This window comes from Aquarana catesbeiana, linkage group LG01 (assembly GCF_042186555.1).
Source record: "Aquarana catesbeiana isolate 2022-GZ linkage group LG01, ASM4218655v1, whole genome shotgun sequence".
NCBI lineage: Eukaryota > Metazoa > Chordata > Amphibia > Anura > Ranidae > Aquarana > Aquarana catesbeiana.
In genome coordinates, this window is record NC_133324.1 from 142,435,890 (window position 1) to 142,453,404 (window position 17,515).

At 42.9% G+C, this 17,515-nt stretch overlaps 1 protein-coding gene across 3 annotated transcripts in view; it reads right to left on the reverse strand.

Annotated features, from left to right (window-relative positions):
• BDP1 (BDP1 general transcription factor IIIB subunit) overlaps positions 1–17,515 on the reverse strand; it is a 147,498-nt gene that overhangs the window by 76,856 nt on the left and 53,127 nt on the right. For all 3 annotated transcript variants that reach the window (XM_073624399.1, XM_073624398.1, XM_073624397.1), the window contains exons 16-20: positions 15,593–15,750; positions 11,561–11,705; positions 9,563–9,624; positions 1,086–1,320; positions 28–390 (exon numbers count right to left, since the gene is read on the reverse strand). In XM_073624399.1, coding sequence (XP_073480500.1) covers positions 28–390; positions 1,086–1,320; positions 9,563–9,624; positions 11,561–11,705; positions 15,593–15,750 — 963 coding nt within the window. The remainder of the gene's footprint in view (positions 1–27; positions 391–1,085; positions 1,321–9,562; positions 9,625–11,560; positions 11,706–15,592; positions 15,751–17,515) is intronic.

A 17,515-nucleotide genomic window follows, 5' to 3' on the forward strand; every position in this document is an offset into this window, starting at 1 on the left:
TCGTTTTTATCCAGTACTAGTACTTACTTTTCCCAGGTCAGAAAGGTCATCTCTCTTGCCTTTCACATCCTGTCCAGTATCCTCAGAAGTAATAACAGTATCATCTTCTAATCTCATTCCAGATATTCCTCTATGGTCACATGATTTCAGAACATTAGGCTTCAGTGTTTGAAGCTGTCCTTGTGGTAGTTTAATGGGAGATGTTTTACTCTTGGCCTTAGACTCCGACACAGAGCTTAATGCAGGATCAAGATCAGGCTCTGGGGTGACTTCCTGCACAGGGCTCAAAGATGTGGAGAGAGATTCTTTAATTGGAATACATGAATCTTGGACAGTGGCAAAATGAAGGCATGTGTCCTTGTGTGCAGACATATCTTCTTGTTCTTCACGCTAAAAAATAAACACAAAAATTGACTTTCCCAATGCAAGTGCCAAGCTTAATTTGCCAAGGCAAAAATCAGCAGAGGGATGATGGTTCTGCTGTTTACAAAGTGACTGAATCAAGAAAGGGCTTCAATGCCATCAAGCTAAATGGCTAATTTATTACAGAAAGAGCCCACTACCACTTTGTGAACCGACAAGCCGCGTGATCAGGCTCACCTTCTGACTTTTTGTTTCCTTTATTTTTATTGAACCCGTAAGAGTGGTCTTATCCAAGCACTCAACAATGGTGGACAATGTGAAGTTTGCCTGCCCAATCTCAATATGGGTGCCCCAGAGGGCAGCACTGATCTCTCAACTTGGCGAACAGCAGTAAACAGATCATTCCATTTTGAATGAGTGAAAGGGATTTATCACCAAAATGTTAGAGATATTTTACAAAAACTTGAAACATTTCTGAATGGCAGTGGTGCACTTACAGTAATTGGAACCACCTATTCATGCATAATACCCAGCATGCCACAATAGAAAGAGGATTCCATATCATCCTTGCAATGTGCAAGGAATATTGCATATATATTTTGCATTATTCTGTTCATTGTGGCATGAAACAGTTTGGATGATTCTAACATGCTCAATGGATGTTATTATTGTCATTTTATTTGTCAATGAGAAAATACTACTCAATTAATGTAAAAACTTACGTTTTCAAGCACAGTGTCATTCGGACTGCAACTGGCTTTACTGCCTGTGACTGCTGTGACATCTTCAGATGAAACTTCATCACATTTTTCTGAGCCTTCCATGTCTTCATCTTTTTCTTTCCTAGATGTCTTTGTAGTATTGGGCTTTGGTCTTTGTAAGTATCCACGAACAAGTGGTGCAGGTTTTATGGTAGATTTTGCACTCTGTTCCTGGGAGCAAGTAGAGGATTCAGCTCTAAAACAAAAAATGATAGGCATTAACCTTTGGAAAGTTCTAATAAATGTTCACTTTCTGGACAGTCAAAAGGTAAGCCTTCAATTCTAAATGGTCAGTTCAATGTCAATCGCATACAGGTACTACATTTCTGTGTCATGATATCCTTGGTTCCTTGAATAAGGCATTAGTGCATTTTGATGGGGTAATTGGCAACTACGGTATATGTAGTCTTGTGTGCGTTCATGTTAGTGTGTTGTCATAGCAGGCTTAGCAGATAAAGTTGCAGGAGAGTTATGTGCAAAGGGATCACAGCTATAATTTTAGTACTTTAACAGCAAAAACAATAGCACACCCTGCAATCCAAGCCAGGTGGTTCCCAGCACTGGGATCTGAGAAGGAGTGGTACTATGCAGAGCATTTCTTTCCCCAAGCTGCTACTCTAAGTAGAGAACACTGAATGTTCTACAAATTTAGATTTTTAGTTTATTTGTAAAAATCATTTTCTTAAAGTACATCACCGGGACAAAGAGAACATGATATTCATGACTACATAGGATATGCTACCACCTTCAGGTGAAGGGACACTGGCCTAAAAGCATGAATCCCCCCTCTAGACATAATAACCTCTACTAGCTTATTTAGGCATCAGTTCTGTAGCTAGAAACAAGGAAACAAGAAGGGATCTCTGATGTACTCCAAGAAAAGGATTTTACAGGTAAACCAAAATTATATTTTCTTACACACACATGTAAATTCCTTTTACTGAAGTACAGTACAAGACACAAGCTTTCAATAATAATGAATGGGTTATATGCTGTACATTGAGGTGATATACTGAACACTGGCAAAACCACTCAAAGCTTTAACATTCCCTCATATAACCCCTCCCCACCATATGATCATTAGTTTTCTAGCAAACAATGATGGGGCCAAAGAAAAATACAGAGGGATGGGGTCCTGTGCCTGTTTCTTATCCTGCAAATAAGGATTTCACAGGTTTTCAGCACCAAGCTGGTATGATAAGAATCGCAGGAATTCTCTACACCTTCATCCTGTGCAACAGACAAGGAAGAAAGGGAGGAAAAGCATAGATCGGGGTAAACAGATCCGAAGCAGTCACCCGGGCATCCATTGCAAATGGCCCAATGATCTTTGGTTTGTTGTCGAATCTGGCGTCCCCCACAGAATACAAATCTCTGCAATCGCTTCCGGGGGAAGAGCCCTTTCTCTATAATTAAAAGAGAATATGCAACCAGTACATAAAGAGGTCGCCCCTTAGGACTTTTTAGGCAGAGAGATATAGGGAGTAACAATATGTAAAAAAAATACACATAAGTACCAACTTTATTCATTATAGAGAAAATAGTAGAAGTACAAAATTCACTTTAAAATACATCAATTAATCAAATTGTATACAAGATAGAAAATATCAACCCAAAGCTCACAATCCACTGCCTAAATCAAGTTGAGGACAGACGGAGAGTTTTACAGCATATATCCCGACATGTTTCGGAGATTCACAATAATATTCCTTCATCAGGGTATTTACAATTGGGTGATTTGATCCCTATCTGTAATATAAATTAGATTGTATAATACAGTAGTGATAGCAATTTTGATATGGTAGTGTAAAAAGAGTCAATTGCACTTTACACAGTATTCTAAATCAAGACTGATGATACTCACATGGATAAAATTCATTATAAATCATAGCAGGGCAAAAACAGTGATGGAAACAGATCGGGACTTCCTACCCGCCGGTGACGCGTAACGTCATCACGCCCTTCTGGACGTGGATACGCCGCTAGACTCCGGGTCTGGGAGGCGCTTTTGAGCCTCATAATTAGCTGTTACACATAACAGCTGGTCAAACGAGGCAAGCCCACACAGCCTGAAGCTAGACTGATTCCATATCAGGTATAGTATTTAGGACGCAGACACTCAATTGGCATTTGTCAGTCGATGGACTGCTGCCCGGAGGTCTGCGTCTTGAATCAACAAAGTTAAAGGTAAATACTTTAATCCAAACAGGCAATACCAGAGATATATACTTTTATCTCTACATTGCCTTATGCTACATGCAGGATTAATTCAATATACTTTCTATGACTCTCTTACATAGCATACCTTGGCTGTGAGCTCTGAATCAGACGTCTCTTGTGGATGCACTGCAGCAATTGGCCCTAGATCCAGGACTGCTTAACCTTTGTCTTTGTGAACTTATCAACCAGCCTGTATTCCCTCCATCATCACCATTTTATCCATGTGAGTATCATCAGTCTTGATTTAGAATACTGTGTAAAGTGCAATTGACTATTTTTACACTACCATATCAAAAATGCTATCACTACTGTATTATATAATCTAATTTATGTTACAGATAAGGATCAAATCACCCAATTGTAAATCCCCTGATGAAGGAATATTATTGTGAATCTCCAAAACATGTTGGGATATATGCTGTAAAACTCTCCGTCTGTCCTCAACTTGATTTAGGCAGTGGATTGTGAGCTTTGAGTTGATATTTTCTACCTTGTATACGATTTGATCTATTGATGTATTTTAAAGCGAATTTTGTGCTTATACTATTTTCTCTATAATGAATAAAGTTGGCACTTATGTGCCTTTTTTTTACATATCGTTACTCCCTATATCTCTCTGCCTAAAAAGTCCTAAGGGGCGACCTCTTTATGTACTGGTTGCATATTCTCTTATTTTATTTGTACAAGGATGTTGGCAGTACCTCATACATCTCCAACTCTCATATCCCCTTTTTCCATTCTCTAGGATTCAGATGCTGAAAGCCAAGTTTGCTTCCTGCTAAGCAGTGCAACTTTTTGTTCCTTCTTGATGGTTGATGTATATCATAGCTATGGCATTGTCCCACTCCAAAAGGGTACTGCAAACGTAAACAGAGTAGAGTAGGAGAGCCACCCAAATCACCCGAACCTTGAATAGGTTGGTAGACAAGCCTTTCCTCTGCCGGCACAGGTGTGATGACCCCATGGGACATTCTTCTTTCCATAGCCAAAAGGAAAATGCTCTTTTTCTGTATCCGAAAAATGCCCTTCAAGTGTATAAAGCATTGAAAAAGAAAGCAACGAAACCCCAGCTTGTAGCCTCTGGACACTAAACTGCAGATCTAGTTGTCTGTGACTTCTTGGGCCCAGGTGGCTGCAAACTCCATAAAACCTGGACGCCTAAAGGGCCCCTTAACTTTTAGGAAGATTTGCCTCTGGAAACAAAGAACTTGGGGGTCCAGTTCTTCTTGCAGGACTAAAGTAAAATCTTTTGCTTAGAGCCTGAGGCTGGTTTATTCTTGGATTCCAAAGGTGTCACCAGTTTCTGGCCTGTTACTTTTTTAAGCATGCTTTTCTCCACAGTCACCTTCTTCTGGCAAAGACATTCACCCTCAAAAGGACAGTCTCTCAATTTGCTTCTTGCAGAGAAGTTTAGTTGTCCAAAACTTAAGCCATAGGAGTCTTCTCTTGTGGACAGACGTGCACACCCTTGAAAACTGACATATGGAATCTATCAAACAAGAAACTCTAAGCTCTCAATCTGGAATGGAGGACACACTTTGCACAGACTTTAAGTTTATAGTTTGGCAAACTCCTACCGCAGCCTGCAAAGCTGCTCATCTTAGAGAGAAGGCCTTAAAGGTCTCTAACCTCTTATCCATTGCACCTTTAAAAGATCAGCATCACATTCTAAAGGCTAAAGGGGGCTGAATCGGTTAAATAGGAAACAGCTGGAGAACACCATTTCTTGTAGAATTCCTCACCGAAGGGCTACTTATGAGAAAAAAAAGCTTTTGTAGTGAAAACACCTTTTCTGGGTGAGCTCAATCGGCACGCATCACTTGTAAATAAGGATGCACCTGAAGACAGAATGGGAACGAATAAGAAAGAATTCCAGTGTGGTGCGACCTTAGGCCAAATCTTCGCCAATCTTGGCGGGCATGTCCCTCAAGGCCTTCATAGTCATGAATCCCCTCCTAGAGAATTATTGTCCTGGACCAGTATACCACCCTGCCAGCGTGGTGTTAGTCACGATTTCTTGGCCTCTCCCTAAGCATTTATATAACAAAATGTTCAGTGAGCCATCTTTAGGCACATCCATCACCTAGGGACACTATCTAAAAACTGAGGCTTAGCTGAGCTGGGATGGGTTATACCTAGGCAGGGATTTTGTTCCCTATTGGCCAGTGTCTATTCACCTGAAGTTGGCAGCATAATCCAAGTAGTCATAAATATCAAGTCGTCAGTGTACTGTGATGTACGATGAAGAAATTAACATTGGCAGTCAACTTTTGTTTTGTGTAAAAATGTCAGAACTGGAGTCATTACTCCCATAATCTTAAATCAGACAAAATCCTATCAGTGGTGTGGTGGCTGTTTTTTGCTAAGATCAAGCCCTAAGTAAACTCTATTTTGTTTTCCGATATGAACAGAGCTCTCTACAGAAGTAAATTGGAAATCCTGAAAAACATTCTTAAAGAGGAGGGCCTCTAAAAAAAAAAAAAAAAAAAAAAAAAAAAATTTAAAAGTCAGCAGCTACTAATACTGCAGCTGCTGACTTTTAATTGGACACTTACCTGTCCCAGGGTCCAGCGATGCGGGGGATTGAAGCCCCGCTCGCCTCCCCCTCAGTTCGGCGGCGCCGGCATTGCAACTGTGGGCGCCGGGCTGTGGTTTCACAGCCGGGCACCCACTGCACATGCGTGAGCGGCGCCGCGCCGTGATTGGCTGCTCAGTCACCTGGGACCTGTAATGGGTCCCAGGTGATTGACAAGAGGGAGGGAGCAGAGCCGAGCCCTTCCTGTGCCAAGGGGGAAGTGATGTCACCAACCCCAGGCACTGAAAGAGGCAGACTACGAGGGACCCCCTAGCAACAGGCAATTAGAGGCGAGTTAAAAAAAAAAATTCCAAATGTTTTTTTTTTAGGAATTTTCATGTATTTTTTATTTTTAGGGTGGAACACCACTTTAAAGTGATTGTACATTAGGATAAAAAAAGCCTTCTGTGTGCAGCAGCCCCCCTAATACTTACTTGAGGTTCATCTACATAAAGGGATGTTGCACAAGAGACTCAGCTGTCCGGGACTCCCCATCTCATTGGCTGAGACAGTGAGCCAATGAGAAGAGAAAGGGAGCAGGGTCGGACTGCGGCTCCGTGTCTAAAATAGACACAGGGAGCTGCGGCTCGGCTTGGGTGCCCCTATAGCAAGCCATTTGCTGTGATGGCACTCAACAGGAAGGAGGGGCCAGGAGCACAGAAGAGGGAGCCGAGAAGAGGAGGATCTGGGCTGCTCTTTGCAAATCCACTGCACAGAATAGGTAAGTATAGACATGTTTGTTATTTTTAATTTAAAAAAAAAACAAAAAACAAGACTTTAGTATCACTTTAAAGCGGTTGTATGCCGCTGGAAGTTTTTTTTTCTTCCTGCAAGGCAAAGGCATAATGTGTTAGTATGTATCACATACTAGCACATTATGTGAAACTTACCTTGAAACGAAGCTGCTCCAGCGCCGCCATGTCAGCACTGCAGCCGCTTCCATTTTCACCCCTCTTGCTTCTGGGTTTGCCAGCTCCAGCTCTGATGGGCCGTAGCTGCGATGACGTCCCTAACGCGCATGCGTGCGGGAGCTGCCGTTCACAGGACAGGGCTCGGAAGAAATGGCACCCATGGCCGCTCCTTCAGAGTGCATGTGCCAGTGATGTCACTGGGTGCATGTACTGTAAATATCTCCTAAACAGTACACGTTTAGGAAATATTTACACTACCTATAGGTAAGCCTTATTACAGGCTTTACCTATAGGTAAATGTCAGCAGAGGTAGTTTACTCCTTTAATCATATAATTATGTGCTTCAATTAAAACTTGAGCAAACACAGCATCACTCTGAACAGACTTCTCTATGAACACTGCTTGTGTTAAAGTGTTACTAAACCCCCAACAGTAAAATCAGTCTGTATATGTAGTAAAGCATTCTTGTTATGCTCAATGTGGAACTTAAGGGGTTAATCCACTGCATTGTGTAAAAAGGCTGTTTGATCCCGTCTTCTCTGTTCCTCCCCTTTTTCCACAGTCCCCAAACTATCTCCTGATAAGACAGAGGCTAGGGGACAAGCTGCACATGCTCAGTTTGGTGTGTATTGCTAGAGAGTGTTCTTGGGAGAGTGCATGTGATCAGCACAGGGCCAATGAGCACTGTCCAGATAGAGGGTCAAGGGTCCTGCAGCCTTATAGGACAGTCAGTGCAGAATGAAAACTCCTATAAGCTTTAACAAAACACTGATAGAAGTCACAAGACTGCTATATACGGCTAAAGAAGGTATTTAGCAGTTTATATTGACAAAAACCAAAACCAGGGCTTCTTTTCTCCTGGAACGCGGTGGAACGGCGTTCTACCACCTCTGGCAGCCCCGTCCTCTCCATCCAATCACTGAACACAGAAGGCGGTAGAGGAGGTTTTTGCACTACTCGCTTCCTCCACCGGCTTCTGTGTCCTATTGTCAGTACATGTTTATATGTCAGTCAGTGCCCAGAGTCCCACTCAGTCCCGCCCAGCGGCTCATGTCCTGCCCAGAGGTTCCCATCCCGCCCTGCGGCTCCCATCCCGCCCAACGGCTCCTGTCCCATCCCGCCCTGCACAGCGGCTCACGTCCTGCCCAGAGGCTCCCGTCCCGGCCGACCCTACCTCCCTTTCAGACTTGTGCAGCTCAGAACCGAGTAAAGTGTTCGGCCGGAACTGCAGTGTGTAAAAAAGCCTGGAGAGGAGGGGAGTGCACTGGAAACTGTGGAGGGGAGCGGAGGGAAGGGGGGGCAAGTGGCACCTGCAGGGGGAAGTGACAGCTGTGGAGGAGCTGGAAATAGGGAGAGCTTGTGCAAAGTGCTGAGTAGTGGGGAGGGGGGGGCAGGTGGTACAGTGGCAAGAGCTGGTAAGGGAGGGTTGGCAGGTTGTTTGAAGGTGACAGGGGGTAAAGAGGTGAAAGTTGGAGAGCTGAAGAGATGAAAGCTGTGGATTGGGGTAATCTGTAGATGGCGGTGCAGTAGTGAAATGTGGAAGGGGGGTAGAGGCAAGCTGTAGTTGTGGACTGGTAGTGTAAGCTGTAGATGTGGGGGCTGCAGAGTTGAGTTGTTGACAGGGGGTACAAAGGTGAGTTGTGGGGGGTGCTAAGATGACATGTGGATAGGGGTGCAGAATTGAGGAGGGAAAGGGGAAAGAAGAGGTGTGTTGTGGATGGAGGGAAGAAGTGGTGAGTAGCGAATGGGGGGAAGAAGTGGTGAACTGTGGACTGAGGGAAGAAGAGGTGAGCTACAAGGGGAAGAAGAGGTGAGCCGTGGACAAGAGGGAAGAAGAGGTGAGCCGTGGACAGGAGGGAAGAAGAGGTGAGCCGTGGACAGGAGGGAAGAAGAGGTGAGCCGTGGACAGGAGGGAAGAAGAGGTGAGCCGTGGACAGGAGGGAAGAAGTGAGCTGCGGATGGGGGGGAAGAAGAAGAGGTGAGCTGTGGACAGTGGAAGGAGATGAGCTGTGGACAGGGGAAGGAGATGAGCTGTGGACAGGGGAAGGAGATGAGCTGTGGACAGGGGAAAGAGATGAGCTGTGGACAGGGGAAAGAGGTGAGCTGTGGACAGGGGAAAGAGGTGAGCTGTGGACAGGGGAAAGAGGTGAGCTGTGGACAGGGGAAAGAGGTGAGCTGTGGACAGGGGAAAGAGGTGAGCTGTGGACAGGGGAAAGAAGAGTTGAGCTGTGGATGGGGGGAAGAAGAAGTTAGCTGCAGACGGGGGAAGAAGAGGTGAGCTGTGGAAGGGGGCATAGGTCAGCTGTGGACAAGGTGAGGTTTGAATGCGGGGCACAGAGCTGTGCCATAGATGGTTACATTGGGGGAGATATGTAAGTGCTGTCCGCCAATTTTTTTTTCTGTGCCCTGTGTGATACACACACCTTCTCACTGCAGAGTACACTTTCCTGAGCCCTGTGCGTTATGCGCTCCTAAGTGCCGCACTCTGCGCCTTTTGGGCCTACGCGGATTTGGCGCCGCTTTACTTCTCTCCCTGTGGAACGACAGAATTGGAGGTGGAGAGTTGGCTGGGGAGGGTAAATTCCTGCACCTATTTTCTGAGAAAAAAAGCCCTGACTAAAACTATTGCATTTCCATGTTCTGTGTACTGTGGGAGACCAGATATAGTGAATGCAGGGTCCTGGATTTAGTAACACTTTAAGATAAGGTAATCAATTCCAAAAACAGCTTACTTTTCCTTGGTGAGAGTGTCTTTCTCATTGGATAAAGGTGTCAGGACAACGGTGCAGGGTACCTTTAAAAAGCACACAAATGAAAACTGAAATTAGACAGGAAAACACATCATGCTCTTCAGTTAGAATTAAATAGCTGCAAATTTAAAATTCATAAAACATGAGCCTGCGAAATATAGTACAGTCACCTGGCATGACCAAAGCAGAAGTGCATCCAAAATTCTTCTGTTCACAATGAAGAGGGGGCAAGGTTAAACCCTTGTTTTGTCTTTATTGCCATTAATGACAACTGAAGGAAAAACTCACCCACTCTGGCTTTTTGTGTACTAATCGGAACTGGGTTCTCCTTATGTGAAAGGAAATGCTGCAGTCATTCTCCACCTCATGGAGACCAAGCATTTCCATTAAGTATGGAAGGTAAAACACCCCCTACTGTCACAACTCTTCTAGCTGCATACTTCAACATGCTGTATACTATATGTGGACCTTGCCACCATGTAGACATACCAGGTAACTCTTGGCTATACACTGTCCTGTATTGCTACACCAATCTTATCTTTTCATGGGCTGGTAATCTCTTCTTAGCAATATGCATGACTATGCACACTTTACACTTTGGTTTCACCAACTTCTGCTATTTGATCATGGTTCATTGTTATACTTTTAATCGTATATTTCTTGCTTTCCACATCTTTTTCCAAACGGTTTCACATCCTCTATAGGATATGGGTCTATAATTATTTTTAGTACTACTCTATATGAGAGTCACTCATTATTTATTAATACTTTTTCACAGACCCCTTTGGATCCAACACATCTCTTCAGTTTTTTTTTACATCATGGAGATTTCCAACACATGGCTTTTATACATGTACTCACTGCCAAATGCTGTATAAACTTTCTTATGACAATAAATATGTCAAGTTTTTTTATTATATCTAGCTGTCAATTGCCTCACTCAAAGTCTCAAACTTTTTTCTTCAAATAAGTACGGCAGAAGATACTGGGCCAAACATCACCTGTCTCAGTTCAGGAGGAAAATGTAAGTGATGGGATAGCTGCACAAGTCCATGGATGCCGGGACTAGAAGGGGATATTTACCAGATTAGAAATCTGAGACAGCAACAAATCAAATCGGAAACTTTAGCAGGAGGGCCAATGTTTAAAGCATTTATTTATCAACCTCTTCTAAAACTTTAAATTTGGTTAGGACCAGACACAAATGCCAGGAGCTAAGTCCCCCATGTGTCTTCGATCCTCCAGCATGAGGTCGTTTTTGGCTTTTTCTACTGTTGTCAATGACTGTACATGTTCTCAGTTTCCCTAAATTAAATATTGCTCCTACATTGCCCAGCTCTTCATTTTCTCATGTAAGCCACCCCTGGAACACTCACTCATTAAGCACTTGCCTACAGGGCACTTTTACCCCCCTTCATGCCCAGGCCAAATTTCAGCTTTCAACACTGTCACACTTTGAATGACAATTGTGCAGTCATGCAACACTGTACCCATATGAAATTGTTATTTTTTGAGACAGATAGAGCTTACTTTTGGTAATATTTAATCACCACTGGGTTTTTTATCATTTGCTAAACAAACAAAAAAATAAAAAGACCGAAAATGTAGAAAAAATAAAGTTTTTTTTTAGTTTCTGTTATTAAATTTTGCAAAAACGTAATTTTTCTCATTCACCGATGTGCGCTGATGAGGCTGCACTGATGGGAACTGATAGGTGGCGCTGACAATGAGGCACTGATGATCACAGCAATCACTGAGCATGCCGGATGTGTGCCGGGGGGTGTGGCTCTGGGTTGACGTCAACGACGCCCTCCCAGAACTGGACGACCGCGCTGTAGCTGTCTTTTGGATATAGCGTGGTCGGGAAGAGGTTAACACCTATTTAGTTATCACTTTCTGAGGCTTTACTACTTAAAGTCAGTTTGCTGGGGAGTCATATTGATGTTGAACATATTTGTAAATTTGATATAGTAAACAAACCATTGCAATTTCTTTAGAGTCCTGGGAATCAGATTTAGGAGGAGATCTCAGGTTAGGAGAATGTGGTTTATCCTTCACTGGAGCTTTTTTCAGGTTAGGTTTTGGCCTTACTAGACGTCCTCTAATTGGCAGAGGTTTCTCTTTCCTGTAGAAAAAATATACATCAAATATATGGTGAAACTCAATTCAATAAGCAGTACATTATCCACCTTTATGATCACAGAACATAAAACACATGCACGGTCTCTTCCTAGAACTTTGCAAGTGGCATCCCCATCTTAAATAGGAATTCCAGGTATGAATTTTTTTATACATAACTATATTGGTCCAGCTTGGACTGATGTAAACTATGCATATACCATACCTGGTTGATGTCCCCAGAAGCTTGAAACCATGGACGTAGACACCACTACTCCAACGATTTCCACTTGCTTCCCAGTCCCATGCTGAGCAGCTGCCCTGCTGTATGCTCGACAGGGGCGCCGTTCAGAAAATGCTTTGCATTTTTGAATGAGCGCAAAGTGTTCTCTAACTGGATAATGTGGAGAAGCAGGGCAATGAAATAATTTATCAAGGGTTTAACCAAACAGGTTTTCACCTTCGAAAGGCACGTGTAAAAAATGCATTTTACAAGCAGGCTAGGCAGATAAAGGCTTTAACCACAATATTCTGCACACGATCAAAGAGAGCAGTGTCATCCTAGGGACCTGAAGAAATACATTCTCCACGGCATCAACACAACAGCAGTGCCATAGGCACGAGCTGCAATTGTCTCAGAAGAACAGGGTCCTCCAGGGCAAGATTGTTTTCTTTATTTGTTAGCCCAGTCCAGTTAGCTACAGTCTGACAAATGGACAAGGCCACAAAGGCCGGTTATAAGGCAATACCCCCAAAGAGGTCTGCAGGGACTAGGTGCTTCACAAAATAAGGCTACCAAGCTCAGACTCTCACCTCACAAAGGTGATGGCAACACGCACACAACCTTGTGAGTGAGAGTGGAAAGGGGACTACACCTGATAGTTTCAAAAGGAGGCTTTTTTTTTAGGTGCTAAGAGAACCAAATTCAGATGCCCCTGAGTCATAGGGGAGCCACATAGGAGACATCCTGCACAAAGGTCTTAATCAAAGAATGAGAAGCCAGAAGTCCATGGCACAAGACTGCAAGCGCAGAGAGCTACGAAAATAAAGACTAAGGCAGAAAAAATCAGAAGGAACACCACATCCCAATATTGTCTATAGTAAGAAATGGGAGGAGTAACAAACCCCGGGACTTTAGAAACAGGGTAAAGACACAATTACAGCATCAATAAAATTTGATATTTTATTATAAAAATAAAAAACATGAGGAAATTGAACCATCCATATCAAGGTTATAAGTTCCACTAAAAGGCATATATACAAATAATACCACTCAACATGTTTCGCTCTTTGAGCTACTTCATGAGTTTCTGGTAAGATGTATATTATGCGAGGGATAACAAAGAGACAAGGATGAAATCTCATGTTAATTGTTTGACATAAACAAGAAACAGATAAATCACTGTAAGTATATTGGCATTTTTATTTTTATTAAAAAAAATCAAATTTTACTGATGCTGCAATCGTGTCTTTACCCTGTTTCTATCTCTGAACACCGTTAAAGTCCCGGGGTTCATTACCCCCCTCCCCCCATTTATCGCAGAGAGCTAAGGGCAAATGGCTGGTCCAGAACCCATGCGTAAGATGGCAATAGATTCGTCATGCTGAGAATTTCTTGGGGTTAAGGCATCTCATTTTGCTCCAAGCTAAAGTATGCCTTCCACATACGTTCACAGATCGTACAACAAGTAGACTTCTTAGCTTTTAGCAATTTGGGGAATCATTCATTCAGAGCTGCCCATCTCTCAGAACCTGGAATTCCAACAGCCATGCGTCAGTAACCAAGAAACAAGCTGGGAAATCAGTCCTTGAGGCAAGAGATCCAGACGGTGTAAAAGAAAAAAAATAGAGCTTTTGTCAAAAGTCTGATCATAGAACCTGGCCTATTCCAGAGCTTGGCTAATCTGGGCTAATTCGGATTTTTGAGGATTACTGGAATGCTCTCCATCTTGATTCTACAAAGTATTCAAGTTAAGAGCTGCAGGGAGAGAAGGTGTAGAACAGATTGTATTGATCCCACAGAGTTTCCTCTTGAGGGTCCCTGTACCTGGAGATAACCCTCTAAAACCTGCAGAACAGATGTCCACATCCAACATCCCCTACCAACACAGGTCCCAGAACACCTCCAGGTATAGGTACCATACACCCTGGGTCCAGGCACAACCAATTAAGGAAGTCTGTAAGCAAATTGTCCATGCCTGGGAAGTAAAAGGTGAACAATGCTTGAAAGTCAAGTTCTGTCAATGACAGGATCCACTCTAACTCTATCGCCACAGTGAGACTGGGTTCGCACTCATGCGAATTGGATGCAGGTGTCCCTGCATCCAATTCCCATGACAGGAGGCTGTAACCGTCTCTCAATGGAGCCAGGTCACACACCTCCGGGGCTGCCGCGGTCTGCACTTGAAATGGGTCTTGTGCGTCTTTGGCTCAAAATCAGGTCCGAATGTAGGCAAAAATCGGGACCGGATCCGTCCCTGAAATGGAGAAAAAGGTTGCACCAGGCCCCCTGTTGCGAGCCGTGGCTAGTGTGAGTCCGGCGTCAGTCTTCTGGTTCCTCCCTGATGGAAAACGCAATGGCAGTGGCATACTTCAACCGACCAGACTGTATCAGATGACCCTCCTGCCAGGCCAATCGTTGCAGACAACCAAACAACCTAAAGTTCAAAAATGTTGATTGAAAAAAACAAGATTCCTCTGATGTACAATTTCCCTGCACAGTCAGTGTCCAGGACTCCTCCTCAGCCTGTCAATTTTGTATCCTTTGTGATGATCTTCCATAGGCCTGGAAGAAAGCACATTGCAGAGCAGCATTCCTGAGCCATCAGACCAGGGACAACTAGACACATTGATCTGTCAAAGGATTGTACTGACTTGTCCCATGATGATAGGATGTTATGTTGGGGTCTGGTGTGGAACTTGGCAAATGGGACTACCTTGAAGGAGGATACCATCAGTCCGAGCCTTTGCAGAAGCCAAGAGATGGGGGATGCCTCGACTGAAGACTCCTGGTCTGGGAGCAGAGAGTTTGAAGATTCTTCTGTGGAACAAAAACTCTGGCTTGAGCTGTGTCTAAAACTAGACCCAGATATCCCAGGTGATGAGGCGAATCCAGTGCGGATTTCTGATGGTTCAGAGTCCAGCCAAACTTTCACAAGGTCAGGAGGGTCATGGCTATACTAGCCGCTAGAAGCTATGCTTACTATTCCCTCAGCAGGAAATCATCTAGATATCATACAGTAGGAATGTTCACAGCGCAGTTAAGCTAGAAAAAGACAGCACCTTGGTGAATGCCAGAGGTGAAGAAGACAGGCCAAATGGCAAGGCCACAAACTGGAAATACAGAGGACCCACAGCAAAGTGTATGATTCGATGATGCACTGGAAAAATGGGGACATGCAGATACCTGTCCTTGGTGTCCACAGAGGCCAGAAAGCCACTTTGATGAAGAGAAGCTAGGAGGGACCTAGTGGATTACAGAATTTCTGAGCCCAAATGAAAACATTTAGGGCCTTGAAATCCAAGATGAGGTGGAAGTCCCCTTTTGTTTTGGAAAAAATTAACAAGTCAAAGTAAAACACCATTCTGCCAACAGGGAAAAGGGTACAAAGTGCACGTTTCTGCAGTTACATCGGGTACAGAAGATCACAGCAGTGAAGTTATGGCAGATGCATATAATACATTGGCAGCGGGTGAGTCAGTGCAGTGGCAGCCGGTACCAAAGTGTGTGGCAGTGGATGCAGAAGTGAGTGTTGCTGTAGTAGTAGTGGGTGCACAGTGAGCGCAAAAAATAAAAAGGAGTAAAAATAAAAAAGGCCTATAATAGCAGAAAATAATGGGGGTGGAAAAGATGCACTTAAAGTTCAGACTAAAGCCACTGTTCCACAAACTTACTTATCTTCCTTTTCAGCAGCACATTTTGGTGGAACAATATCAGAGTCTCCTGGCTGAAGCTGGGGTGATTCCAAGGAAGAATTTGTCTGGACGGGGCAAGCAATGTCATCTTTTCTGGGAGAGCTTGTTATTGAGAACTCAGATTCTTGACTTTCAAGCTAAAAGACAAAAATACAATTTCTGTGTGAACTTTACAGTTATTAAAGATGGTTAATCACTGGAATGTCCACAATTTCATAGCAAACAAATACTGTTAAAAGATAACATATATGCACAACGTGCACACACATTTCCACATTATTATATGAGCATGCCTTGGCTTCAGGAACATTCTGTAAGCTGGTAATTACAGAAGAGAAGCCAAGTATTTCCAATCTGACCATGACAATGGTCACTGCCCTCATGTGTAATGTAAAAAACAGTGACAGAAAGGTTTTTTTAGAATCCATGCAGCTGGATAAATGGGGAAGTCTGTGAATGCATGTCCTGAAAAGCTTAACCTCAATAAGTGCCTAAATGCATTATATAAACTGAAGCGGCCAATTATTAGAACATTGAATTTCTAGAACATTAACACTACACCTTGTTATGAGCAACTGCTAGTTTCTGAAAACGAAACTACGCCCAATAAGCAATGCATCCAAATTACTATATGGAGTTTCGAATATATGCCATTTTTAGAGTGGCACACCAAAATAAGTATTAGGAAGATAATCCTACCCAAGCTTTGGTTCTTCTCTGTAATTACAGCTAAAAACATTCATTTTGATTTACCTTTTTACACTATATCTTGGAGTACAGTACAGGACACAGACTGGATATTCATGGACCCTGGGTTATTGGCTTATTGGTTATTGGTCAGGTGGTTGGATCAGTTAGGTAAAATTACTCCCCCCCACCCACAAATAATAAATCAAAATATGTACTGTATGAAAATACCCAGCACTATATGCTCCCTCAAAATACCATACACCTTACGTGCATCAGATACTAATAAAATAAAAAAAATACTTTGAAAAAAATATTAAATGGAAAAATGATTTTGTTTTCACCACATCCTTGTGACAAACAACCTTTCTGCCATCATATAAATACACTCATATAATATTACAGTTCAAAACTCTACTGTGTGCATAGGGGAGAGTGAAATAATTGAACTTCCAAGTAGAAAATCAGTTTGGCTATACCATTAAGCAGGGTGCTGTACAGATATTTATTTTGGGGTGTCTTAGGTGTGATGCATATTATATAAGAAAGAAACCTGTGGAAAAGAACTTATAAGCGCTAATACAATGTTGAATTTGGGTAATTTGCACTTTGTTAGAGACACTTTAATTTACTGCATAGAGTTACATCGAAGGACTTCTTTGTACAAGAGTTGGATCATTTGCATATAAACTCCAGGGGAGAAGATCACAATATTAATCTGTTAAAACTGGAACATAGATGGATATACAATTTAGGAAATGCATCACCAAGCCCAAATGAAAAAAAGGAATTTTGACTTACTTGTCAATTTAATCTCTTGGGGGTACAATACAGGACACAGGCAACTTATTCATACACCATGGGTTATAGGCTCGTACCTTCAGGCGATTGGACACTGGCAAGCTTTTCAGGATGCGCACCCCCCCAATAACCCTACCCCACTAAGTGAGTCCTCAGTTTTGTAGCAAGCAATGCAAGGTAAAACAAAGTTAGGGGGAGTGGCACGTACTGCATTTCAAGATATAGAATTTGCAGGTAAGTGAAAATCACTTTATTTTAATCATACAGTACAGACACAGACAACTTTTTCATACACCTTGGGAAGTCCCAGAGCAGTGAACAAAACTCCTGATCCGCTGTGCAATAGTGCATTTTGAAGCAAAATGCCCCTTGCGAGGTCCTGAGAAAAGAACACACAGGATTTACCCAATGGAA